Source organism: Microtus oregoni, unplaced genomic scaffold (genome assembly GCF_018167655.1).
Source record: "Microtus oregoni isolate MIOR12 unplaced genomic scaffold, Mior012 000013F_ref0000133, whole genome shotgun sequence".
In the NCBI taxonomy this organism is placed as follows: Eukaryota; Metazoa; Chordata; class Mammalia; order Rodentia; family Cricetidae; genus Microtus; species Microtus oregoni.
In genome coordinates this window covers 32,688,699-32,716,586 of record NW_024543072.1, presented here as the reverse complement: position 1 = coordinate 32,716,586, position 27,888 = coordinate 32,688,699, and the positions used below count along the sequence as shown (strand labels likewise).

General features: G+C 40.0%; 1 protein-coding gene across 2 annotated transcripts; it reads right to left on the bottom strand.

The window, feature by feature from the left end:
- Positions 1-3: 3 nt before the first annotated feature.
- On the bottom strand, positions 4-27,312 carry Mael (maelstrom spermatogenic transposon silencer). Of its 2 annotated transcripts, XM_041663071.1 has the most exons (12): positions 27,181-27,312; positions 26,887-26,979; positions 25,034-25,133; positions 23,467-23,622; positions 22,200-22,241; positions 15,222-15,346; positions 14,181-14,235; positions 13,931-14,072; positions 3,944-4,006; positions 2,741-2,873; positions 768-843; positions 4-282 (listed from the first exon to the last, which is right to left on the bottom strand). In XM_041663071.1, exons 1-12 carry the CDS (start codon positions 27,310-27,312, stop codon positions 98-100), a joined length of 1,302 nt encoding a protein of 433 aa, XP_041519005.1. In that variant the 3' UTR covers positions 4-97. The 2 variants fall into 2 exon arrangements, with proteins under 2 accessions (XP_041519005.1, XP_041519006.1); XM_041663072.1 differs by lacking the exon at positions 26,887-26,979.
- Positions 27,313-27,888: the final 576 nt, after the last annotated feature.

The window sequence follows — 27,888 nt, the reverse complement described above, 5'->3', positions numbered from 1 at the left end:
ACATTTACTATTGATGTGATCTGTTTGTTTAATATGACTGTAGTCAGAAAGGAAGTTAGGCTTGTTATTTTTCCAGAAATTGCAAAAAGTACCATCATTAAGAAAAGGAAGAGAAAGATTTGTACCCATCTTTTTGGGACATGTAAGTAGAGAGTGAAGTTTCACAGTTGGAGAATCTGTGGATGTTGGAGGAGCTGGAGATGCTCCCTAGCAGGCGGGTGATCCCTCTTCCTCGAACACTGCTGTTGGGGCCAGAAATTTTCACCCCAGATGGGTAACAACCTAGAGTGTTGCAAAGATAATTAAACAGGCACAGAAACTTTACGTTTGATTTAAAGAGGCATTTCAGGTCACTTCATCCCACAGTAGGACTCTCAGTAAGTTATAATGTAAAAAATCATGAGTAGAAGTCAAGTAGGTCAAGAAAAAGGTTTCCTTTTGTTTTAGGGCAAGAGACCCCAACTGAAGTTCTTTAGGTATCAAATGAAATTCCATGTAACTAGCTTTTGGAATTTCTCATCTCCTAAAACACATCATGTATCTATAACATCAAAACTATGAAACTGTAGTTGCTGTAAGAAAAACAGGGTTTCACAGAAATGTCCTGCACAAAAGTCTGAGGAATATTACATTCCACTAGGGACAAAAAACAAATTCATATCATTTTAACAACTAATTCCACACAAAATGCTCCTCATGCCCACCCAGGGACACCCAGGGATCTTTGTATGGTGTAACCCCAATCTTATAAAGCTGAAAGTACTCACCAGTGGATGTGTTTGACCTTTGTTCCTGTTTGTAAGAGTTGAAATGACAGAATCCTGGACTCTCAACTCTTAGCTTCTGTAAAGGAACAGGAAAATGACAGGAAATATGTTTATTATTAATTATTAAATGGCCTACTTTAACTCCACATTAAAAAAGGCAAACTACCATATGTATTTTCCCAGTGTTTAGTTTGGTGTTCAGTAAAGGAGGAGACAGGTGACTGCAGAGACCTTAGGGTCACAGGCTTAAGAATTTGCTTGTTTGTTGTTTTACAACACATTAGATTGTGGTATGTTTATTTTGGTAAGAGTGATAACAGGGCTGGCAAAATGGGAAAAGGTGCTTGTTCCAATCTTGATGACCCGAGTTTGATCCCTGGAACTCAAATGGTAGGAGATAAACAACTCCTGTAAGTTCTCTGACAACCACGTGTACACTATGTCACATGTAGACAGACATGTCTACACACAGACACACAGAAATGCAAAAGATGACTCAGAATAGAGGGAGCCCTAAAGAGTCAAAAAACTAGAATCACTGCAGCTGTGTCTTTAGTTAGTGAAAGAACAGATCTATACATAAGTTTTAGATAGGAACAGAGAATACTTACTAATATCAGAGAAAAAGCAGAGACTAGTGTATAAGCAGATAGCTGAAGTGGTAGGTGTGTGTAAAAAATCTGTGATTGATTCTGCTTTCCTGGAGAAGCAGCAGCATCAGTATTGGCAACAGCAAAGGTGGGAGAAAAGGAGAAAGAAATTGAAAAGATAATACATGAGAAATTAATTAGATGAGAGAAATGATGACTGCAGACAAGACAATGAATTGATGAAGCTGATCATAAAAGGTATTTAGTTAAGATTAGTCATTATGGTGCTATAGAAGTTTCCTGCATGTAGGCGTGTGTGTGTGCGTGTGTTTGTGTTGACTAAACTTGGGGACTTGTATATATCAGGCAAGGACAGCCCTCCATTATTTAAGTTTAAGACCAAATAGTCTCACCTGCCTATGCTGGCCTCAAACGTGCTATGCAGCCCACGCTGACCCTGAACTTGTGAAATTCTTTCTCTAGCCTCTAGAAAGGCTGGGATTAGAGCTATTTGCTTCCATACCTGGCAGCATTGTAGTTTCATTCTAGATTCATTTCAATTCACGAATAGAAGGAGTGGAAGTGAAGAGTTACATTTAATTAGGATTAGTCTGTCAACCAAGTATGATGCAGACAAGAGGATTAATGGAGTTTAGATAAAGTAGTAGAAAAGACAGACTAAAATTCCTAGGTTGGAATGGAAGGCAGTAAAGGTGGGGATGGAAGTGGTAAAAAGAAAATATGAACAAGAGGCCACAACTTTATACACACTTCAGTGCAGTAGCTCCTATAAAGGAGCATGAGACAGCAGAGCTGTAAGTGAATTACAGGTCACAGCAGAGGTCAAAGAATTGCTGGTACTTAGTTGCTAGAGGAAGATGGTTGGGAGTCAGAAGAGGCTACCTGAAGTTTCGACTGGAAGCAATAGCACTGGATGGGATACAATCATAGGAGTGGGGACTTAGTGGTATGGGGCAGGGGAGGAGAATAAGTAAAGAAACGGAGAACTGGGTGCTAGAAGGATTACATAGTGGGAAAAGTGAAAATAAAAATATTAGAAAACTAGTCCCTTGGTTAAGTACCACTCTAATGAGGAGCCCCAACTAAAGTGCCCACTGGTTCCCCAGTCAGGTTGCCAGGTACTGTAGCACAGACAGCATGAGCTTCGAAACTTAGGAATTTTAGGAAGAAGGTCTGAAGAAGTCTAGAAGCTAAAAACAATCAAAGACACTATCTTCAAATGACAGAGGAAAATAGATCTTCACTTGAAAATGCCAACAGAGAAACTGTGCTTAGAATCAAACTAGAAACAAGAAAAACAGATTTTTCCCTCAAAGAGGTTACGTATATCCAAGAGTCTGCTAATAACAGAGGTTTCCTTACCTGGTAACGCCCCGCATCCAGTACGACCATTTTGGGCGTCACACTGTTGCTGGCCTCATAGTCTTGGAGTGGCACATGAGCTCCAGTGAGCTGGATTCCAAACAGAGTGGCGAGAGAATTACTGATGCAGTACCTGTAAAAAAGAAGACGGATCTCACTAGAGCAACTCCATCCACTTCACACTAAAAGTATTCAGTTAAGTTTCTGAACAAAGGAAACATCTCAGAGGTATTATTCTAACTTTGAGGAAAATCTAAAGATTCAGAGATGGGAACAGACAGCATTCAAACCATGAACGTTATTACTGGGACACAATCTCATGATCAGCAGATAAATTTTCAAGTTTGCTACAAGGGATGGAAGTGAGGATAAGGATCAGTAGGATTTTCCAATGTTTAAGGAAAGAAGGCAGAAACAGAAATTAAGCCACAGCCATGAACAGTGACTCCTCAAAACTAAGTAGCATTTGCACAGAGCGCTCAGAGACTTGGCGCTTGACTTAGTTGGCTTCAGCTGCCAACTTGACACAGCCTGGAGTCAACCTGAGAAGAAAACCTAGGTTGAGGAATTGTCTAGTTCAGACAGGTCTGTGGGCATTGTCTTTGTTGTTAACCAACCCAGAGGGCCAGGCTACCGCTGTCAGCACCAATCCTAGGCTGCATAAGAAACCCAGTTAAACATGAGCCTAGGGTGAGCCAACAAGTAGCATTCCTCCATGGTTCATGTTTCCTGCTTGAGTTCTTGCCCTGACATCCCTCAATGATGGGTGCTGTGACCTAGAAGGGTAAGTCAAATAAATCCTTTCCCCCCTTAAGTTGTTTCTGGTCATGCTGCTTGTCACACCACCAGAAAGCAAACTAGAACAGGGCTGTGGGTGCTTCCATTACAAAACAAGAAGAACTGGTTTACAGTTTTAGGGCACCATTCAAGTAAGTGACATTCTTAATGCTAGCAGAAAATTGTCTCTCTTTAAGAGGCCCAAGAAGGAAAAACTTCAGCAAATGCTTCTGAAGATTCCCACAAATTGTTTGGTAAGTAGTGAAACAGAACAGTAAAAAGTAACAAAGAAAAATCTCCACATTTATTTTCATTGGGCTTCAGTAAGAAAGGTGAGCAGACAGACATTCTCACACACACACACACACACCCGCCCCCAGCTGAGGAGCGCAGCAAAGCATCGAGGGGACTCCTCCTCAAACTTACGCCATTTTCTTGCAAACAGCTAAAGCACAGAAGAGAATATCATTTTCTTCATGCCACTTGCACCTGTACAAGAAAAAGGAGTTTAATGTACTAACAAATGGTTGAGGTGGAGCTTATGATAAGTGTCTGGTGCTACACCCAGTATGAGGAAAAACACAGCACTAACTGAAGTAGCTAAACTAAATTAACTGCATTAGGGGTTTTTGAATGCCAGATTTTCAATTCAACTAGCTGAGATTATTTAATAAAAACTGATACCATTATTCAAAATTTCTTACACTTTTTACTCTTATTTATTGTGTATTTGTGTGTGTGCTTAACTGGCAGTAAGAGGAAAACTTGCAGGGTTGGCTCTTTCCTTTGCCATGTGGGTTTCCAGGATCAAACGCTGACGGGCAAGCATTTTTACACACTCAGTGATCTTGCTGGCCCCCAAAGATTAATTTAATAGATTTTAAAATAGAGCTGTAGGTAAAAATTTCTCCAGTGAAAATTCTTAATATGCAAACCACACATAACCATACAATTAAATTTTAAAGTGAGATAACTGCACTTAAAGTACAGTAGTAACTAATGTTAACATATATTCAGTCACTAAGCATGAACATTAGTAGTAACTAATGTTAACATATACTCAGTCACTAAGCATGAACTGCACACATTTTGCTAGGCACGAAGGACACATTACTGAATGAAATCATCTCACAACACTTACTTTCTAGTGGGGAAGGTGGACTAAAAACACATACAGGCATGCTTAATGAAAAACTTTAAACAGCAGTGACAACATTGTGAAGCAGAAGCCAACAGTTCAGATGGAGTGACCAGCAAGGCACCACTGAGAATGTGGTGTTTGGAGACAAGAGAAAAAGTTGAAAAGGAAATGACCAAAGTTAATGATTTAACCCAGAGTTACAAACACAGGAACACACTTTCATGAGAGTCAATACAAACATGCTTTCCCACTAAGTAACATCTACTAAGATCCAGACAGAACTGCTATCAATAAAGCTTACCAAGAATCTTCATTTAAAACCACAAAAATGCTATTCAGTAACTATAAAAAGTTATTTGTGCCAAGTGACAGTTAACTGATCTAACATCAATCTAAAACTCCCCCTGTATTTTCAAAGATAATATGAATATACGATTCATAAAGCTCGAATTTGAGGACTGAGGAACTAAACTACATTTGTAGATAACCACATGGAAGTATCAAGTTTAGTTTTGGTTATTAGTTTTGTTCCTTGTCTAGAATTCAAGTCAAGAGGACCTACCCAGATACATGCTTTCCACTACAGGTCAGACCTAGAATACACAAAGAGTGTAAGAAATGCTTCAGTGGTTAAGAGTGCAAATTGCACTTCCAGAGAACACGCTCTAGTGCCTGTTTTTTTATACAAAATTTGCTCGTTTTTTTTTGTTAAGTATAAAAAGCTCATTTAATTGGACAAAGAAAGAACCCTAAAGTGGTATCACAGTATCACCTCACCTCTTAATACTACTATTGCCAAGGTTTTAGTTCAGATGGTGAGTTAAATACATATGTATTTTTATTCCTTGTCCCCAAAGTCTTTTGAAAAAAATCAGTCAATTAACTAGAGTACACAAGGAGAAAATACAAACAGGCTTCTCTATAGAAGATACTTTAATAAAACTGTAGAAAGAAATGAAGAACAGTGACTTAAGAAGTCACTACCTTTGTGCTGGACTCAGACATGGGTGGAAGCATTTACCACATACACTTGATGACCTGAGCTCAATCCCTGGATCCCACTGTCCTCTCATCTCTATACACAGGCACATCCGTACCCACACCATCTATACACTTATAAACAGTAAACTGTAGAAGGGCAGATGCAGGTTATGAGACTGAATTTCTGTTCAAAGAGCTGTCAGTTCTCCAACTCCACATAAGGGAGTAAGCTGACTGCTCTTGAATTTAGGATTCTGCTATGCTCTTTTGTCAGTTTTCCCTGCAGCAAAGCCTGATTAGCTGATAGATAAGATGGACCAGGTATTTGGTTTTGAAGCCTCATTTCTAAATATAACATAACCAAGGAGAATCAAACATTTGAAGAAAACCTACAACATGAAAAAGGCCACAGAAAGACAATTTACATTCCCAAAGAATGAGCTAGACAAGAGAACAAGAAGTTCTAACCCAGGAAGTGAGTAGCTCATGGTGGTCTGTGAAGTTACTGCACTCAGCATGGCTTTCTTCTCACTTTCCAGTCTTCACCATGAGCACTGGCAATGACTATCATTTGTGTCACATAGCAACTGTAGCTGAAGTGCTGACATCTGCACAGCCACAGCCTCTGCTCAAGCTTTATGATAATGGCAAAGCCTATTTCTAAGGGTTCTGCATTAGGTCCTCTTCTTGCTCAGCTTCGGTAATGATCTCATCTACACACAAGTTCATCAGACACTTCACCAGTCTCTCAGAATATTCTAAATGTGATTCCTTCACCCCATCTAACCAATCATACACTGTTATTCTGTTTCAATTCTCTCCCCAGCTCTAGTCCTTAAGCAAGGTCCTACTGCTTTTTACCAGTCTTAAACCTATTCCTCTCTGTCTGTCACCACCCTAGTCCCAAATAAATTATTGCCAGCTCATTTAATAATCATAGGCTCCAAACCTCCTTCCTTATCTCCTTTCAATACATCTGTAAAAAGAACCTCAGAGACCTTTAAGAAACCTAATCTATTTTCTTTCCTAGTTAGTAGAATCCTATTTCTAACAAGGCTCTTCATTTTTTATCTTTCTTCTGCTTCAGTTCTTAGCTTTCATATTATAATTTAAATATTCTCCTGGACCATTCATTTTGTAGTCTCCCCTTCCACACACTTCTTTTTTTTATTTTTTATTCTTCTTTCTGTGACTTTATTGATTTTTTTTTAATTGAGAAAAGGAGAAAAAAAAAACAAGTTTCCACCTCCTCCCAGCCTCCCATTTCCCTCCCCCTCCTCCCACCCTACGCCCCCTCCCCCCACCCTTCTCCCCCTCCCCCCACTCCTTTCCCCATCCCTCTCCAGTCCAAAGAGCAGTCAGGGTTTTCTGCCCTGTGGTAAGACCTAGGACCTCCCCCCTCCATCCATATCTAGGAAGTCCACACACTTCTTGATTGACTTAAAAGCACTTATTATAAGTTACTTTCTTTCTTTCTTTTTTCTTTTTTTTTTTTGGATTTCCGAGACAGGGTTTCTCTGTAGCTTTCGGTTCCTGTCCTGGAACTAGCTCTGTAGACCAGGCTGGCCTCGAACTCACAGAGATCCGCCTGCCTCTGCCTCTCGAGTGCCGGAATTAAAGGCGTGCGCCACCACCACCTGGCTCACTTATTATAAGTTAAAATGTCAATTTTCTTAATTAGTTGTTGCATGTATCTTCCCTATGTTAGCTGCATAAAGGCAGGGGAACATTATTTTGCTATTTGACTTCAGCATTAAGTGCCTGCAGGGCATAGGAAAATACGTGCAATAAATTTTGTTTTTGTTTTGGCAGGGTCCTGGCTGGCCTGGTACTACCTATGCAGATCAGGATAGCCTTGTACTTGTAATAATCCTCCTGTCTCTGACTCTGAGTGCTGGGATTAGAGATGTGTACTACTATATCTGGGTCACAATTTCTAATTAGTTTCTATAGTTTCTTAAACTCAAATTTCAAATTCCCTTACATTCTCACTATATATTAAGTGCTCAGTGAAAGGCAGAGGGCAATTGGTCCAAACACTTTACTATGCTGGCTGCAGCAGCATGTCCATCAGTCTCTCTGATGCTGGCTGCAGCAGCATGTCCATCAGTCTCTCTGATGCTGGCTGCAGCACCATGTCCATCAGTCTCTCTGATGCTGGCTGCAGCAGCATGTCCGTCAGTCTCTCTGAGCCAGCTCTGTGGCACAGCCTCACAGATGCCCGACAGTAAAGCTGTCCAGTCTTGCTGCACTGTGCTTACCCGACTTAATGCTGCATTTCTTCTGTTTAAAATCCATGTCATACAAACATAGTCTACAGTTGCCATTGAGGTGTACGGAAACAATTACAGTGTGTGTGTGTGTGTGTGTGTGTGTGTGTGTGTTTTGCTACATTTTATTGATATTTTAGTAAGGTAAAGAAAAGGCCAAAACAGAAATGTGCACCAAAGGTCAGTTACTTGGAAGAAAATTCCAGACAACACTGGGGATCTTTTTAAAACAAAGTGCTACTTTAACAACATTGCCAATGGCACAGGGGATAATACTAAATATAAATACAGGCACCAAATACTTCTGAACATAAAGTTTTACAAATTCTTTGGTCAGTAACCAAAGTAATTGTATTGAGTCTAAATATCCTAACACATCCCTCACACACTTCACAGATCAACAATAATGATGACAACAAAAAGTAGACAAGATTTTACGAAGGACAGAATATTAAAAACTCTAGAGTAAACAGAAAGCTTTGTATTTCAAATGGAGAAAATGTTCAGTCTCTCACCCTAAGCCTTCATGTCAGCTGTGGAGGAATGGAAGAAGAAGGACACAAGAGTGCCTAAGACTAAACGTAAACCATCCCCACTCCATATAAACACTGAAGCAGAGACTTGGAGAGCAAAGCGCTTGTCTATAAGAAAGCACCTTTATGTTGGGGAAGATTAGAAGTAGAAGAGCTCTTTAGATACCAGATCAGTGGTTCTCAACCTCCCAATGCTGCAACCCTTTAATACAGTTCTTCATGTTGTGGAAACTCCAACCATAAAATTATTTTAATTGCTGTTTATCTTAGTTACGGTTTCTACTGCTGCAACTAAATACTATGGCCAAAACTCAAGTTGGGAAGGAAAGAGTCTATCTGGCTTATAAGTCAGCACTGCTGTTCATCACTGAAGGAAGTCAGGATGGGAACTCAAACTGGGCAGGATCCCACAGGCAGTTGATGAAGAGACTGGAGGAGAACTGCTTACTGGCTTGCTTCCCACGGCTTGCTCAGCCCACCTTCTTATAGAACTGGGACCACCAGCCAAGGGATGGCACCACCCACCATGGGCTAGGTTCTTCCCAGACAGCACTAAATGAGAAAATGCCTTACAGCCAGATGTCAAGGAGGTGCTTCCTCAGTTGATGACTCAAGTTTGGTCAAATTGACACACAAAATCACCCACTATGCTACTTCATAACTGTAATTATTGCTACTGCCATGAACTGTAATGTAAATATCTGCTGTGCATGATATCTGGTATGTGACCCCTGTGAAAGGGACGGTCAACCCCCAAAGAGATCTCAACCACAGGCTGAGAACTGTTGCACTGGATAATGGTGAGGAGGAGCCAAAGAAATAAAGTTAGGATCCCATTGGACCAAACAAAAACAGAAAATCAGTCACCTTCCTTCCACCCAAGTCACTAGCTTTTTCGGTTGCTGCACTGACAGAAGAGGGAGCTCTTGAACTGAACTCACATGTAAGTCAAAAACTGCTGTCCAAGAGACAAGGGAAACAGAGGCCTCATTCACAGAAAGCTATTGGAACATAAACTAAGAAAGCACCTGTGACTTCCAAAAAAATCTTAGGGAATTCTAACATAACATTCCACATGGAATTAAATGTTCTCACACAAGTGTGTAAGAAAATGGAAACATGGTTGGGATAAGAAAAATTCAGAACCAAACAATTTTTAAAATGAGAAAGAGTTGACTAGACTCAGAAATCAAAAACAGTTAAGAATCTAAACAGATTATGAACTGCCCAAAGAAATACAGATTCGTTATGAAAAAGAAACTAAAAAAGCCAAAAAACTGGCAAATAATTCAAGAGTAAAAAGAGAAAATAAAGTGTAAGATAAGATAGCAGCATATATCATAGATTTCTTTAACAAAATTTAGAGTGGAAGAAAAATTATAACCTGTGAAAAAGCTCTAGAAACAGAAGTCAATTTCTGCATACTGAAATGGTTTACCAGACACCACAGAAGTGGCCCTTAAACAACAAACTGAGAGGAGCTACCAACATAAAGGATGGCAAAGTAGTAAAATCTCTAGGCTAAAAAAACTACATTGCTAAAGCTAGGCAAATTACAAGCTTTGTAAAAGGATTACACAACACGATGGAGTTGAATTCTCCAGAAATTCACAGACACAAAGTGACTGTGAAAATTTAACAATGCAAAACCCAAAAAACAGAACAGGAAATACCTTTTAAGTCTCCCTTCAACCTATTATACACAAAGATTCACCAAACTTCTTCTTTTTTTTTTGGGGGGGGGGGGTTTTGAGACAGTGTTTCTCTGTGGCTTTGGAACCTGTCCTGGAACTAGCTCTGTAGACCAGGCTGGTCTCGAACTCACAGAGATCCGCCTGCCTCTGCCTCCCGAGTGCTGGGATTAAAGGCGTGCGCCAGGTTTCTCTGTGGTTTTGGAGCCTGTCCTGGAACTAGCTCTTGTAGTCCAGGCTGGTCTCGAACTCACAGAGATCCGCCTGCCTCTGCCTCCCGAGTGCTGGGATTAAAGGCGTGCGCCACCACCGCCCGGCCTTCACCAAACTTCTTAATGTACAGACATGAAATAAAAGACTAACCAGCTTCACAGAGTGTATAAGGAGGTATGAAAATACAGTAAAACTCTACTCTCAATAGTCGAGATATCAAGAGGACAAAGAATTAACTGGAAGTCTGCAGACATGGCGAGGTCTCTACTCTCAACACTCACAAGTGTGAGGCAGAATGAGCTCAAGGTGCAGATTGTTCCTGCTTAGTGTTATTGGGAGGTGACAGAAATTTATGTAAGAAACAGGTATAGGGTGTGGTGGTGCACATCTTTTATTCCAGCACTCAGGAGGCAGAGGCAGGCAGATCTCTTAAGTTTGAGGCCAGTCTGATTGACATAGTAGGTTCCAGAACAGTCTGGTTTATGCAGTGAGACCTTATCTTAAAAAGGAGTGGGTGGGAGTGGGAGCCCCTCATGTAGTTGAGGCTAGTGTGTGTCCATGAAGACAACTGCAAAATACCAGTCCCCTCCCTCCTCTTTATTACCTTCCCAGTAATGAGGTGAGGCAGTTTGCTTTACCACATACACTCCCCACTGCAAGGCACTGTCTGAACACAGCCACAGGCTCCAAAATCAAAATCATCCCTTTCTCTTTATAGGCTGATTATCTTGGGCATTGACTATAGCAACAGAAAACCAACTAGCTAACAATCAGTGTAGATCTGGACAGAGTCAAATCTTATAATGCAAAACAAAGGGTACAGAAATTCTCATGTGCTCACAGGACAGGTCATAAAATTGGTTATATATTAAGTTATCAAAAATACCCTATACATAAATAACTTCTATGTAGTTTTTGATAAAGCAATCAACACTGTTGGTCTTAATGCAAATCTATATTCACTAAAAGAAACATCCATAATTCACTAAATCCAGGAAGGCCTTTCCATCTGCTCATTTAAAAGCATTTTAATTTGTCAGAGAATTAATTAAACAGTACTTGTTCAAAATGACATTTCATAATCTACAGAATATAACAAAACAATAAAACTTTAGAAACATTTTTTGAGGCTACCTTCCTTACAGACATCTAAAAACATTTAAAAATCTATTTTACCATGTGTAGTTTTCCCCAAAAAAATGAATCACCAAATTTACTCCATTAGAATTATGAAGCAACCAGTTTTCATAGAACAAAGTTTCCTAAGGAACTTCCCCTCAACAATACACCAATAATAAATCTACAAACCCGTGTGAAAAACAAAAATATCACAAAGACAGTGTTCATCTGAACAACAGAAAAACCACCTCTGTCCTTGGACACAACTCGACATAAAGATTCAGTTCTCTCCAAGCTAATTTTTAAGCTCTTACAGGGTTTCAATGAAGTGAGTGACACTTTTGAATATACACTGCTGAACAATGCTAGTGCTTTATACATCCAAAGGCTAATTACCAACAAAGTGGAGGGGAACCAACATGGAATATAAACAAGCAAAAAGACTGAACTAACTCAAGTCACTTTTGAGAAAATGACTGTGACTATCATCAGATTATAGTCAAATAGAAAGGAGTCCTCAACTGTCAAGGTTCCACCAACACTGAAACTTCATTTAGTGCATCCCAAAACTCAAACAGTGAGACACAGACTGAACAGGTTCTCACTCAGCACCCTCTGCCTTTGAAAGGAACAAGGCCTAATTGGAGAAACTGCTAATCCAAGGGTGGAGTAGAGCAATAGAAGATGAACCTAGAATGTACCAGAAAGCAAAGAGCACTTAATTCACTGAATAAAGTTAGAATTCATAGAAATTGTGTAGGAGAAAATCACTTTATTATAGACTTCTAACTAATAAATACTGAAGGAATAATTAAGGAAATTCACTATCTTAACAAGCTTAGAAGCTACTCCAACCAAATCATCACTGCACGCCAGAATTTGCACTTGACATTCAAGGAATTACATTTCTCTGCAAAAATACATTACTTTTTTGGAGACTGAACCCAGGGCCTTATGTTATTTAGGTAGCACCCTCTAGTGCTGAGCACATGTCAACCCATTATGAGGGAGGTGCACAATTGTAACTGTTCAAAGGTGACTCTAACAGACAAGAGACCAAGTTCTCAATATCAGGAATGGGACAAACTGACTTCCAAGTGCTTCCAAGTGTGACATACGAGAAGACGTAGAATTTTTTTAATTTTTGGTATTCCTCCTAAAATGTGTAACCTTAGCCTAGTCAACAGGAAATAAAAACCAACTCAAACTGAGAAACATTTTATAAATTAATTGGACTTTACTCTTTAAAGAATAAAGATTGTAAGAGACTATGGACCCCCAGAGTGGTGGCACACGCCTGTAATACCAGCACTTGGGAGCCTGAAGCAGAAGGGTCATGAGTTTCAGGTAAGTCCAAGCAACAACACTAATGCATATGCATGACCAACAAAATGTGATCCAGGACTGGACTGTAGATACTGTTTGATCTAGAAAAGGCATCAGGAAAGAACTGGCAGCCTATGAACTTCAGTTTAGGTAACAGTTCTGTGTGCTAATGGCAATATTCTTACTTTGGTATTGCTGTACCTAGACACAAAGAAGAAAGGTATTTCAATTTACTCTCAAGTGGTTTAGAAAAAGTGTGTATGTATTTAGAAACAAATTATGAAAATGTGTTAATATGTTAACAATTAAGGAAGCCAAAAGAGTATTATGCTTATTTTATTAATCTCTTAATTTTTTAGTAAATCTAGGATTATTTCAAATGAACAGTTTTGCCAATTTAATTCATTTACATACCACTTTGTATAAATTATATACATATGAAAGCAATTTAATAAAAAGTCTATAAATAAATCAAAACATTCCTTTACCAGTAGAGAAATTCTAACTGGTAAAGAACAGTCAGTTTATGTGGCAAGGTTTGTTTTTTGGTTTTTGGGTTTTTTTTTTTTTTTTGCTTTTAGTATAAAGCAGCAATGATTCTATCAATTACTGTATGCTAAAAATACAAATATTAAAAACAGTATCTAAAAATAAGTTTCCCCAGGCTGGAGCTGGCTCAGTGATGAAGAACACTGCAGAGGTCCTGGGTTTGATTCCAGGCAACACAGGATTTGAAACCGTCATCTGAACTCCAGGATCACCTGGAGTGGTGTGCACAAAGGTAAACACTCATACATGGGAAACTATTTTTTACCAGGCAGTGGTGGAGCACGCCTTTAATCCCAGCACTCAGAAACAGAGGCAGGCGGATCTCTGTGAGTTTGAGGCCAGTCTGGTCTACAAGAGTTATTTCCAGGACACGCTCCAAAGCTACAGAGAAACCTTGTCTTGAAAAACCACAAAACAAAACTATTTTTCTAAGTTTACAAGGTTTAACTGAAAAGTGATTCACAAAAGGCAAAACAAAACCCAAAAGTCACAAACCCAAAACCTAGTCCAAGCCTACTTTCTCAGAATGTAGTTTTAAAAAACAAACAAAACAAAACACCATCAGTGAATTACAAAATCATTATCAATACCTTGTGTTGCTAGAATAGTCCCACATGGCCACATCTAGGAGGCTTCTAACCCAGGTCTTAGAGGGTTCCTTGAGGAATTTTTGCTGGTAGATTCCCACTACAAGGTCCTCTACAGTGAGAAGTTCTAGTTCTTGCCTGCTTTCTTCCATTAGCAAACAGGAAAACATGATTAGTGAATTTGGGCACACAGAACACGCACATCAAACCGAAGCACAGACTATACTTTCTGCACGATTGAGGCTCTACTCACCTGATGCCCGCTCCATACGCTTCAAACACCAGTTGACTCTGGCTCTATCATCAGACTGCAGAAGGAAAATCATTACTTTTATTTTCTCCTTTTTAGAATTATTTTCATTAACACTGTCCTTTCAAACTTGGGTGTGTGTAGAAAAGACAGACACTAATTGAAAATTATATAAAAATAGCATACATTAGAAAAATTACTGCTATAATTAACTGGCTATACATACATACATATATATGTGTATGTATACACACACAAATATATATATTTTAATACAGTTAATGAAAAGCAAGTGACAATTAGAGTGGACCAATGATGAAGTCAATGTTCAGAACATGTGATCTGTTCATGGTAGTATTTATAATATGCAGTAAGTTTAGGACCCAATTCTTCACTATTATTCTGGAAAATTTAGATAAAAATGTCTTTTCTAAACATCACAAAACAAGGGTTAAGGGAATGAGTATCCATCTGTTAGGCTAAAAAGATATTGTAGGTATTTCAGGAGGAATTAAAAAAAAACACTATACTCAGCTTTTGTTGCCTCCAAAATTAGTGATTTAAAGGCCATACTAATTACACACAAATAAATTCAGAATGAGCATGTTTTTAAAACATGTAACTAACACAAAACTGTAAATGAAGACTGTAATTTGTTTCCCAGCCATCCAGACCAGAAAAATCACACAGAAACTATATTAATTACAACACTGTTTGGCCAACAGTTTAGGTGTGTATATTCCTAGCTAACTCTTACATCTTAAATTAACCCATTTCTATTAATCTGTAATTGCCAGGAGGCTGCAGCTTACTGGCATCTTTCTCTACATGGTGCCTGTTGACTCACCTTCTTTCTTCCTGCATTTAGTTTAGTTTTCCCACCTACCTATACTCTGCCCTGCCATAGGCCAAAGCAGCTTCTTTATTAACCAATGGCCAGGAAACAAAAGCAGTCTGTTTACACAAAACTGAAATTTTTTTCGTGCCTTTTCAATTCTTCTGGTGTCTAAATGGGCATCTTAAAAACATCTTATTGGATATTACCTTGCAGTAAATAGGTGGCCAATTCCCTGGGTTTGGATGAATAAATTTATAAAGGTTTTGTAACACAGTTGCTTGGTCATGCCCGAATTCAAAGTTTGAAATAGGAATCTTGTGACTAGAATCACCTGAGGGAAATAAAGAGGCAGAAGTTCAGCTACTGAGCAAGACAAGTATTATCAGGGTGGGAATAGGAATTCAGGAAGAGAGCAGTGGGTACTTTACCCATGAGTGTTTCTATCAAGCCTGGTTCTCATTAGGTACTTTACATACTTGAACCAAGAATCTTATGGAGGTGGGAAACACATACATAAATTAAGAGGAGACTACAGAGACTCCCAGAAATAGTTAATGAACAGTGAAGTCATTATTGAACCCAAGTTTCTTAATGACCAAGTTTATAGTGCATTGTTCCCATGGTGCCTTTCAAAAATGTTTTGTTAAATAAGGCTGGAGGGCTTCATAGTAGTACTGATTTTTCTCTTTTTCGTGTGCGTGCGTGCGTGCGTGTGTGTGTGTTTGCCTGCCTGCCTGAATGGGGTGTGTGTGAATAAGGAGGCCTGAGAGTGTTATCAGGAATCATCCTTGATCTCTTCAACCTTATTCACTGTGGCAGGGTCATTCAATCAAACTCAGTGCTTGCTAATATGACTAGTCTCTGGGGATCTGCTGTCTCTGCCTAAGGCTGGAATTATAGGCACTAGGCATTTAGGTAGGTTCTGGGTGTCTAAGCTCTTGGCCCCACACTTGTGCAGCAATCACTTTATAACCAGTGATCAAATTGCTCTAGCCCGTTTTCATTTAAAAAAAATTTACATTGTGTGTGTGTGTGTGTGTGTGTGTGTGTGTGTGTAAGCATGTGGAGTCCAGAGAGCAACCTACAGGAGTTAATTCCTTACCATGTGGGTTCCAGGATTATACTCAAGTATTCAGGGTTAGCAACAAATACCTGAACAATATTGCTGGTCAATGACTGCTTTTAAAAAAGGAATATGGGCTGAAGAGATGTGATTAGAAGCACTGGTTGCTTTTCCAGAGGACCCAGGCTCTAATCTCATCTACACAGTGGCTAACAACCATTTGTAACTCCAGTTCCAGAGGACCCAGTTCCCTACATATGGCCTCAACACATTAAAAATACACATTAAAAATAACAATCATTTTTTAAAAGACAAGATGATGAAGAACCCCACACCTCCAAGAAAAAAAAGGCCAAGTAAATTCAGATGAGCCCTCCCACAAAATAATACAGGTATCCTTAAAGATTTGAGCAGTACAAACGTACCGCAGTTAAAACTTACTGATAAAGGAGTAGGGAGTTGGGAAACTGTAAGGCTAGTTTTAGGTCATTGTCAGTTCTAGAAACTGCTAATGGTTTAGCAAAGTGCTTTCAGAATCTATGATCACAATTCCTAAGCCCACTATAAGTGCCTCAAAAAGCAAGTAATTCCTTTCTGATGAAGTCACTCTGAAATTCCTTCTTTTCACACACTGTGTAAAAGCAGGTAAACAGAGGCAAGAAGGAGAACCAAAATGAAGCTCATAGAAAGTGTCTTTGGTGTAGAAGTTACTAGGCACTGATTTTAAACGAAAAAAACTATGTTTGAACAAAATTCCTATCAAATTATTTAAATTTGATAGATAAATATAAAATTGCAAAACTATAAAGAAAGATGAAGTTCAGCTTTGCACAACTACAGAGGAAAAGCTCAGCAAGTGGAATGTCTACTTCAAAGTACTACAGAGCAATTGAATGGGGAATTAGGAGCCTGGGATCTTGGAAGGGAATAAACATTGGTGAGTTGAGGAAGGAAAGATTTAAAGACTCAGACACCAGACAGAACTTTTAGCAGATTCAATAAAAATTTAAGATATTTTCTCCCACTAATACATAAATAAAATGTTAAACATGGTGGTGCATATCTATAGTCATAGCACTTGGGAGGCTGGGGCAGAAGACCAGAACTCAAGGTTATCTCTACATAGAGTCTGAGGCCATACTCGGTTACAAGAGACCCTATATAAAAATATTAATAAAATCTATTATTTTCTGATTTCCACTGCTTATGCTACAAATTCTATGTAAAATTCTTTGGTGGTAATCTGTCTACTCTCTCTCTTTTCATTAAAAAGATGGATTGGTCCTTGTAAAATCTGAAGCATAATTTAAATTACCTCAATTCCTGTTCATGCACTAAGGTAATCTTAGATGCCCCCTCACTCTAGTTTTCTGCCAGATACAACATAAACATCTTGGGATAATAATATGATCACTCACTCACACACAGTGCACAGGATGGGTATATCTGGCAAACATGATAACCAAGGGACTATGAAAACAGACCAACAAAGATAACTAACTGTAATACAAGTCTGTAAAATAACTAGGCCTCTTCTGTTCAAAGAAACTTATTTTATACTTTCCACACACCCAGAAACCAAATTTAAAAGTAATAAAAATATATCCCCCAATCCATTTTCCCTCATCTTCCATTACAGCAAAATAACCTTGACAACCAAATGAGACAATGTCAACAGCAACATAAAATGCACAGACTCTAAGACAATCACGAGCAAGTCAAACTCAACAATTAAGAGGCGTATGGTTACTATGTTGGGTTTGCTCTAAAGGGCAAAACCAGTTTAATTTTGGTAAATCACCATACAAATAAAACATTGGAGATTTTGAAAGAGCATCCTTATTAAAATATTTAATTGTAATCCATAATCAAGTTGGAAACAGAAGGAAGTTTTTCACTCTGATAAAGTACGTACAGCAAAAAAAATAAGGACAGTCAGGAAAGAGGAAACTATAGCAAAGAACCTGTTGGTGAAAACTGGAAACTAGAGATCCTAGCCTTCATACAACACAAAGCCAAGTAAACAACCAGAAGATGCCATTCAAAACACAGCACTAACAAGACAACAAAAAGCCTCATGGTGATGTAGGCACTCAGGACGCAGAAAAACGAGGACTGCTGCAAATAGGACGATAACCTGTTCTATGTAGGGAATTGTAGGTCAGCCAAGGTGAGACCCCATCTCAAATAAAATAAAATTGGAAAGTAGGGACCTGAAGAAATAAGCTGTTCATGTTCACAGATGGAAAAGCAACATTATGAAGGCTATTTCTTTAAAAGGACCTAAATATTTACAGGTGGTCATGAAAAACTGATTCTAAATTGTGGATGAAAAATAGGGGTCAGAAATAGCTATGATATTACAGAACAAGATCAGGGGAGCTATCTAAAGATTTTCAAACCATTATGCTTAATCAAGAATATGATAGATAAGGCCCCCTCCCCCAATGCTAGTAGACCAATAACAGAAAACAAGTAGAGGTATGGTCTGACCTAAAAGGCACTACATATTGGGGGAAAGCAGGTTATTCAATAACAATGCCAAGATACTGGTTGTCTGCAGGAGAAAACTGTGAAATTGCCACCTCATAGTATACACAAGTCAATTCCAGGTGGAATAAGCATCAGATACAAAAAAAGAAACTTTACAAATTTTAGAAGAAAATAGGAGACTAAACCTTTAAGTAGTGTATTAAGACACAAAGATTCATAGTTGATAAAAAAAATTGGCTGACTTGCTAAACTAGAACCCAACACGTGTGCTTATTAAAGAGCTAGAGACGTAGCTCAGTGGTAGAGTGCTTACTTAGCATGCACAAGACCTAGGGCTCAGCACCTAGTACTGAGACTTAAGAGAGACCTCATATAGAGTGAACAATGCAAGGCTAAGGCTGAGAAAAGCCACTTTCACACAATGGAGCAATAAACAGATATGTAATATAATAAACACACAATGTAAGAATATCAAGTAGAAAAATGAGTAAAAGATAATGTACTTAAAATATAGGTACATATCTATAAAAACAAAACATATTTAAGTGAATATACACACATACATACACACACACACACACACACACACGCAGTAAAATTATTCAGAAAAGATAATGACTAACAGAATTCAGAACACTTCTCTTGCAAAGGACCAGGGGGAGAGAGGAGAGACTGCCAGTGGTGCTGGGGACTGAGCTGTTGTCAGCTGACTGGTGAGCACACTGCTGCTCATTAATATTCTACACTATAAGTCAGTGGTACATTCTTTGTATTTAATGCATTTGAAAAGCCAAAGGACCTTTCATATAGAAAGCTGCAAATCAGGATTCAAAGCTTTGCTTCTTTTAAAGCAGAACTTCTCTCAAGAAAACACATTAAACAGTGAAATGAACAGAAGTTGAAGTGAGGGAGGAAAGTCAAGACCTCTTAGTCCCAAGCTCACACAGAAGCTGAAGCACCTCTTTGTGAGGAACCTAAGTGGGGAAGGAGCTGTCACTGGACTCCACACTAAAATGTCTTTCAATCCTGAATTCTTTACTGTGAAGCACTTTTACCCACTGAGCCATCTATGATAGCTCTGAGAAATCTATGTGGATGTATTTATCAACACATAAATCTGGCTTGGTATACTATTCTGTGCTCCACGGTCCTCTCCCAAACAGTGCGCTTGCATTAGCACAGGCATTTTTAGGTACTATGTCAACACAGCTGTCACTCTAACCATCACTTATTTAATTGGCAGATTTCCCGGGGTTATTTAATTGGCAACTTAAGACATGCTTAAATTGGCAAGCTCCAAACATTTTAAGTTTGTCTGAGTAAGAAATACTATCCCGCTTCAATTAGCTAGAATAATAAATTAAGAAACCATTCCCAGCTGTGGATGCAGCACATCAGGAGGGCCTCTGCCTAGCTGAACAAGGACTGCCTAGATTTGATCCTCAGCATGAGAAAAAAGAAACTGTTTCTGGCCATTAGTAAGATATATGAGATAGGCCGGGCGGTGGTGGCACACGCCTTTAATCACAGCACTTGGGAGGCAGAGGCAGGCAGATCTGCGAGTTCGAGACCAGCCTGGTCTACAAGAGCTAGTTCCAGGACAGGCTCCAAAACCACAGAGAAACCCTGTCTCGAAAAACCAAAAAGATATATGAGATAGAAACAGTCTTTAAAAAGGAAAGATGCTTTGTGTTACTTTAATGTGAAAATACTGCAGAAATATGCAAAAGAATATTTAAAGTTTTTATCTGGATTGAGGTGGCAAGGACATGGCAAGCCGGTGACACTCTCAACAATCAGTGACACACAGCAGGAAGGCAATGTGTTCATTCAGATGATAAACCAAAATTAGGTTTTCAAGTACAAACATGAAAATTAAATTAGAAATTAGGTTTCATAAAATTTGTGCTTGGGATTTTTGTTTGCTGAGTTTTGAGACAGTCTTGCCCTGTGGCATAGACTGGCAATGGACTCTGTAGCCCATGCTAGCCTCAAACTGCGGGTGTCTTGAGTCTTCCAAGCTCTAGAATTAGAAGCATGAGCTACTGTACCTGGTTTCATTTCTGGATTTTAAAGAAAGATTTATCTTATTTTTATTTATGTCTATGTATGTATGCCTGTGAGTGTTGAGTGTAGGCGCCTGTAGAAGCCAGAAGAGGCAAAGGATCCCCTGAATTAGACAGCTATGAGCTGCCTGATGTAGGTGCTTAAAACTCAACTCCTGTCCTTTAGAAGAGCACAGAGTGCTCCTAAGTGTGAGCCACCTCTCCAGCTCCTCCATTTGTTTTAACTACCATCTACTTAGTAGCACAGTGCCCTTAAATAATGTAACTTGTGATGGAGATCATGAAGTGTTTTCTGTATAAGCTTCTTTTCATATTTTAAAATATGTAAGGAAGCATAACTAAAAAAAGAAAAATCTCTTTCCTGTTGTTTCCAGGAAAAATAACAGATCCATACTTTTTTCTTTTCTTTTTTTTTTTAAACCAAGGCACATAAATTCAATCATAAGAAGGGAAAGTACAAAATATATGCAGTAAAAACAGCATTATAGGGCCAAAGACAGCTCAACAGGTAAAAATATTTGTCTTGTAATCCTGAAGCCTGAGTTCAAATCTTAAAATCCACATTAAAAAAACAAACAAACAAACAAAAACACCTGGATGTGGTGGTGGGCTTACCTACCTTGAGATGGAGATAGAGGCAACAGCATCTGCCAGAAGCTCATGACCCAGCTAGCCTGCTTCACAGTGGCAGAAACAAGAGGGCTGTGCCTCAACCTGGCTCCCCAGAGCTGTCCTTTGACCTGCACAGGTGCATGATGCACCCACACACAGCTAGCATTATAAAAGTTACAATATGCCTGTTACAGCAGGCCTGACAAACACTTCTGTTTCTAATACTTCTAATGGGCTGGTTGACCACATTTTTAAGTTAAACGGTACATGCAGGAATTAAATGGCTCCTTAAACAATATACTGAATTAATATTAATTCAACATAAAACTAACATAATTTAATATAAAACATGTTTTTTCTTAATCAAATGGGAAACTGCTGAAAGCTCTTTCTAGTAAGAACTTAGCTCTAATCTTAGATAAATTTAGTCATAGTCAAGCTTTCTGGTTACGAAACACTTAAAAGCCTGATTTCCTCACACCTAAACTCAAAACTGTTCTACTCTGAACTCTATTCTTTTTGAAGAATGAATTCTAAAAGAAAGTTTTAAAATAGTTATTGCTCACAAATGAGTCTAAGTTTAGAGAATCTGAAACTTCCCATGATTTTCCTAAGAGCCTGGCCCCTATACCAACAACTGACCTTGGAACTCCAAGGATATGTAGCAACAGTTTCCGTACTTTCTTAGAATGAAAGGAGTTCATACATACATGTGAGTCAGTAAAGTTTTAAAGTTTGGGCTGGAGATGCAGCTCTATGGCAGAGGGGTTGGCTAGCACGTGTGAGGCCCCAGTTCAGCCCCCGAGAGAAGGAGTGCACACGTGTAGGTTTAAGGTTTAAATACCATTCCACCTACCATTCCCCACATCTTACATTTTCTATGTTATAAGAAGGAGTTTTAACAAGGCTGCACACCCTCAGTCCCTTTATCCCAGTTCCTTTATACTTACTTGCAGCCTGGCAATGGAATCGAAATCCTCGTGGAATCTCACCTGCAATACAAAGTGTTTCACTGAGAAGCAGAATTCTGAAAATTTTCTTACCTGTGTTATGGTAATACTTCATGTGATGACCAAGTTTCAATGTGGGTAATCTTTATTATGTTAAAACACCATTATAACTTCATAGTGTCCTTTTATTTTTATGTTGTTTGCTGCTGTCTTGGTTGTTACTGTTTAAATCAAAGGTATGATAACTAAAATAATCTCTATGTATTTTCTAAACTACTTTGCACAGCAAACTGTTCCTTCCAGGGAAATTATACTAGAGAAAGAAAATTCATGCAAAATGACTTCTAGCTAGGGGTCCATGAAGGTATTTGAGGATGGTAAAGCCTGTTATACTGCAGGCATACATACATTTTTCAGAATGAAGAAAAATCTCAAATTTTTATCTTTTCAGTATTTCATAATCCACACACCAACAAAATGTAAAAGCTATATGACTTGTCCTAAGCAGCAATGTCCACAAGCATAAGATAATCAGCTTTGCTGTCCTCTGAGAAAAAAGGACATCTAAATTAATTTTAAAGCTTTTTGCTATCTTGACACATTTTCCCTTTTGACTTCCAAGATACGGTGGTTCCCTTAACTGCTCTCTGTCCTCTTGGGAACTGAAGAGATCCAGCATCTTTGTAACTATCTGTGTCTCATTTGTTTTTTGAGACAGGGTATCAATGCAGCCTAATCTTCTTGCCTCATCTTTCTTCCTGAATGATTGCTGGGATCACAGGCTTGAATCTCCCCTGGGCTATTCTTTTGTTTTTAGTGGGGGATAGAATAGTGGAAAGGAGATGACTAAGGATGTTTAGAGAGCTAGGTTACCTCCATATTAAAACTATGTTTTAATAGTTTCTACAGACACTTTACAAATGATCTAACTAGCTCAGAAAAAGGTTTTCACAAGGTTACAATGCAGTATCCGCTTCAAACTAAAGACTACTAAGGTGATGGATGGGATAGTGAAAGAAAAGAACAAGGCATAAAACAGAAGACCCCACGATGTAAGGCCTGGGCAAGTGTAACAGGTGTGCATCTCTGAGACTCTGAGCTCTGAGTTCAGTCAGCCAGCCGCATCAGCACCTGATCCCTAATAGTCTGACACTTAGGTGTTATGTCTACACACATTTTAAGAACTCCACTGTACTTCAACTTTTAAGAAAACGATTACTAATAAATGAAGCCAGTTTAAAACCATCACACACTTTTAGGACCTTACCTGGATGGATAAAGCTGTGGAAGTCTGCTATAATACCTTCCTGGAGGGAGTATTTAACACAGCCAATTTCACAAGGGAGGAAGCGCTGCTCACAGTGAGGTGGTAGTTCACCATGGCTAAAAATGTTCAGAAAATAAAAAACGCCTCCAAGGAGAGCTGAAAAACAAAACCCAAGACTGTTAAAACCACTTTTTGTACAGGTATGTGTTCCTGTATTACTTAGTGAATTATAAAACTCAATAATACCAAGTAAAAAATTTACAGTCATCAAGAATTGAAGTAGTAACCATCTTTTCTATAAAGCAACAAAATGATTCAGTCTTGCCTCTACATAACTCAGCTATAGAGCAACACTGAATTTCAGCAATGGCATAGTAAAAGTTGTGGCATATATGCAACAATTAGAAAAGTTTGGGAAATAAAGTCCAGCAGAACAAGTGAAATAAAATTAGCTATGGATGATTTAGTTCTCTGCTTTTGTACTCTGCTAATATACAGAAGACCACCTATAATACGAGAGAACTATGAGGGGCCAGTACTGTCCATTGAAGACCAGTGTTAAAAGCTTGTGCTAAACAAAGGCAGAACACGGCAAAAACAGCCAGAAGAAACAGCAAAGGCTCTTTACTGGCTATGTTCTCTTCTAGGGTAGTGCTATAATTCATCCTTGCTTCGTGCCTGTCAACCCCATCCCCTGCCCTTTTTGTGAGACAGGGTTTTTCTGTGTAGCCCTGGAACTCTCTCTGTGAACCAGGCTGGCTTGCAACTCACAGAGATCCTCCTGTCTCTGTCTTCCCAGTGCTGGGAGTAGAGGTGTGTGCCACCACACCTGGCCAAAAAGTCTTTATCTTTAATTGGCAAATGATACTAGCATATCTTTATGGGTTACCATAGGGTTTCAATAGATTTATGAATTGTGGGGTGATTAAATCAGGTTGGTTAGCATACCCATCAATCCATAAACTTTCATTCTTGTTGTTCAAATAAAATCTCCTCTCTTACCAGGCTGTATAATAGGTCAAAGGCCTTATTCTTCCTGTCTACCTCTATAACCTAAGTGTGGGAGCTACAAATATGTCTAAGAATTGTGTTTAATAATGTACGAAGTGGTAGAAGCCAACAGAGACTTTGTTACAAAAAACTTTTCAATATTTTTTCAACAAATGCAAATTAGTTCATCCTGTATAACATTAGGGCTATAATATTTAAGCCCTTATAGCTAATTATTTTGATATATAAGATCAAAATTAATATAAATATAAACATTTTTGGGGTGGGATGCCATGCACAGGTATGTCCTTAAGTAAGACAGTCAATCTCTAGGGTCATCCTTTGGGAGTTGTCCATGTTTGTTTGAGCTGGGACCTGAGGCTTGCCCAGGCTAGCCACTCTACTCTCCCTACTTCTCCAGCACCACCACACCTCACTTTTCATACGGGAGCCGGTCCTCACGTTTACACGGCAAATACTTTATTGACTGAGCCATCTTCCCCCACTACATAGAAGGCCTTTCTGATTGCCCAATATGCCATTCAAATTTAAGCATAATATTTTAGGAATACTCTACCTTGATCATTCTTTATGGACAAATTTGACACGTCAGGGGGAGAAACACTTGGTTTTGGTACAAGCATGCCTGGCCTTCTCAGTGGTGTAGATATGAATTTCTGAAAAAGAATTACCAGTCAAATGCTTTAAACAGAGCTACTGCTGGATACTTACTTCACATATTTAAATTTAACAAAGTAACTTCAAAATTGTTGTGGACTACTTCAGCATTCTCTCGTGGTCAATGAAATCAAATATATTTATCAGCAGCAGTCAATGGCAGACAACAGCAAGCCTACAAACATTATAAGAAGGCGAGTGGCCAATAAACAGCTTCAGCTGAGAGCCATTCGTTCACTATTGGCCATCTCTCATTTCCCTGAGTCACTCACCACCAAATGCCAGGCCAGTGTCAAGCAAGATTTTTCAAAGAAAACAAAACCCCAAGCCCAGTAACACTGTCTGGTTTTCACTGAAAAGTGAAAAGCAGAACACACTGTGCCTCCAACTGTCACAACACACACACACAGTATGCTTTAGTTTTGAGGAGAAACTTTAACATTATTTTTCTTTTCTTTTTCCCAATTATATTTATTTATTTAAGATTTCTGTCTGGGCTGGAGAGATGGCTCAGTGGTTAAGAGCATTGCCTGCTCTTCCAAAGGTCCTGAGTTCAATTCCCAGCAACCACATGGTGGCTCACAACCATCTGTAAAGAGGTCTGGCACCCTCTTCCGGCCTTCAGGCATACAGACAGAATATTGTGTACATAATAAATAAATAAATATTTAAAAAAAAAAGATTTCTGTCTCTTTCCCGCCACCGCCTCCCATTTCCCTCCCCCTCCCCCAATCAAGTCTCCCTCCCTCGTCAGCCCAAAGAGCAGTCAGGGTTCCCGGCCCTGTGGGAAGTCCAAGGACCTCCCACCTCCTTCCAGGTCTAGTAAGGTGAGCATCCAAACTGCCTAGGCTCCCACAAAGCCAGAGTAAAGGGTTGGGAAAAGGTGTTTCAAGCAAATGGTCCTAAGAATATTAACCTTATTTTTCTTTTCTTTTGTTATGTGTACTGATGTTTGCCTGTACTTGTCACATGTGTGCAGTACCAGTGGAGGCCAGAGGAGGGTATTAGAATCCCCTGGCGCTGGAGTTACAGATGTTAGCGAGCCACCATATGGGTGCTGGGCCTCGAACCTGTGTCCTCTGTAAGAGTAAGCCAGTGCTCCTAATCACTGAGCCATCTCCAGCCCGTTGAAGAGAAATGTTTTATAAGAAACTATAATGACAAGAAAGATTAAAATTCACAAGTACAGAACATTGTAAATCCACCTGACTTAAGGCACTGACTTAAAACATAAATCTACCTTATTAAAAAAAATTCACCAAACTTTTGAGTTTCCATCCAATACCAACAGCTCAAGAATGAAATTTCAGCATGTACAATAGAAAAGAACAACAGGAGGGAGAAGCAGGAGAAAATGCCATTAACTACCTTGTACTTTCTGAACAGAAACAAGCTGGAAAACGATTTCTACTTAGTACTTTACTGCCCCACCACATGGGAATTTGCTTAACTTTTCCCCTAGAGCGTCTACAAATCTTAACCCAGGTCTTCAAGTTATTCCAATTATTCAAAGTACAGTTAACGGGAATCATGTAAAAATAAAGTTCAACTACTTCTAAGTACATACAAGTGTTTGAAAAGCTGTCTAACCGTTAAGGATTGAAAGGGACTAGGGGAGGCCTTTTAGTGTAAGCCCAAACACCGACCCCCTATCCCCTGGGCTTTCTGTACCGTCTGGAAACTTCCTGATGGTTCTCGGGTTCCACCTTGACGGGGGGAGCCCATGGGCGGGCAGGAGGGGGCTAGCCTTACCTGCTTCTCTGAAGGCCCAGAATCCTTTCCCTGGGCTGCTCTCCATTCCCGAGCCATTTCTGAGTATTTCTCCTTCTCATCTTCCCTCAGGAGCTTTGGGAGAAGAGGGGGACAGAGAGGGGGGACAGAGAGGGGTGCCGTGAGGCGTCCGTTCCACGCCCCGAATCTGGAAGGTTCTGTCGGTTGGTCCGACCCTGGGGAAGGGGCCCTTCATCCCGTCCCCTCCACAGACGGGGCCCCGCAGGCCTGGCCCCCTCTGCACCCTCCCCACAGCCCAACTGCCCGCAGCCTCACCGCCCAGTCGGCCGAGCAGTAGGGGATGGCGTCAGCCACGCGGGCCACGGGCAGGCCTCGCCGGCGCAGTTCGGGAATCTTCTCCTGCACGAAGAAATAGTAGGCATTGCGGCTGGCCCTGCGGTTGGGCATGGCGTCGTCGGGCCTCGACGCCCTTCAGAGGCACAGCCAGCAGCCGGCGCCCTCGCCGGGCTCCCGCCCTTAGTAACCGAGCTGGGCGCCTGCGCGCGCTCCTGCCCTGCGCTTGACCAATCAGGGCGCAGCGCGCAGCCGCATTGGCTCCCCGTTGGAGGGGGGGCGAAAAACAGCCTCGTGGGGAGGCCGCGGGGGCGGGGAGGAAGGCGGAGCGAGGCGCAGGCGGGGAGCCTGGCGATTGGCTGGCTGGCACGCCTAGTGGATGGGGGATTGTCACGTGGAAGGCCTGGTGTTTTTTCTGTATATTGTTGCGTAATGTGCCCCGTTAGTGTGGGGCTGAGGGCTCGCAGGTGCTTTCCCTGTCCGGTGTTTTTCAGCTAGACCTAGCGAGGGTGTGCCAAGCACTGAGGGAGAAGGCGGGGACACTGGGGGGTTTTCAAGACAACCGCAAAAAGCCTAACATACCTGAAAACCTCTGTTGCTTGTTAGCTTTGGGGGAGCTGAGGATTGAACCAGCGCCTCCGACATGCTAGGCGAGACCTCTCCCACCAAGCTATGTTTCAACCCTCCCTC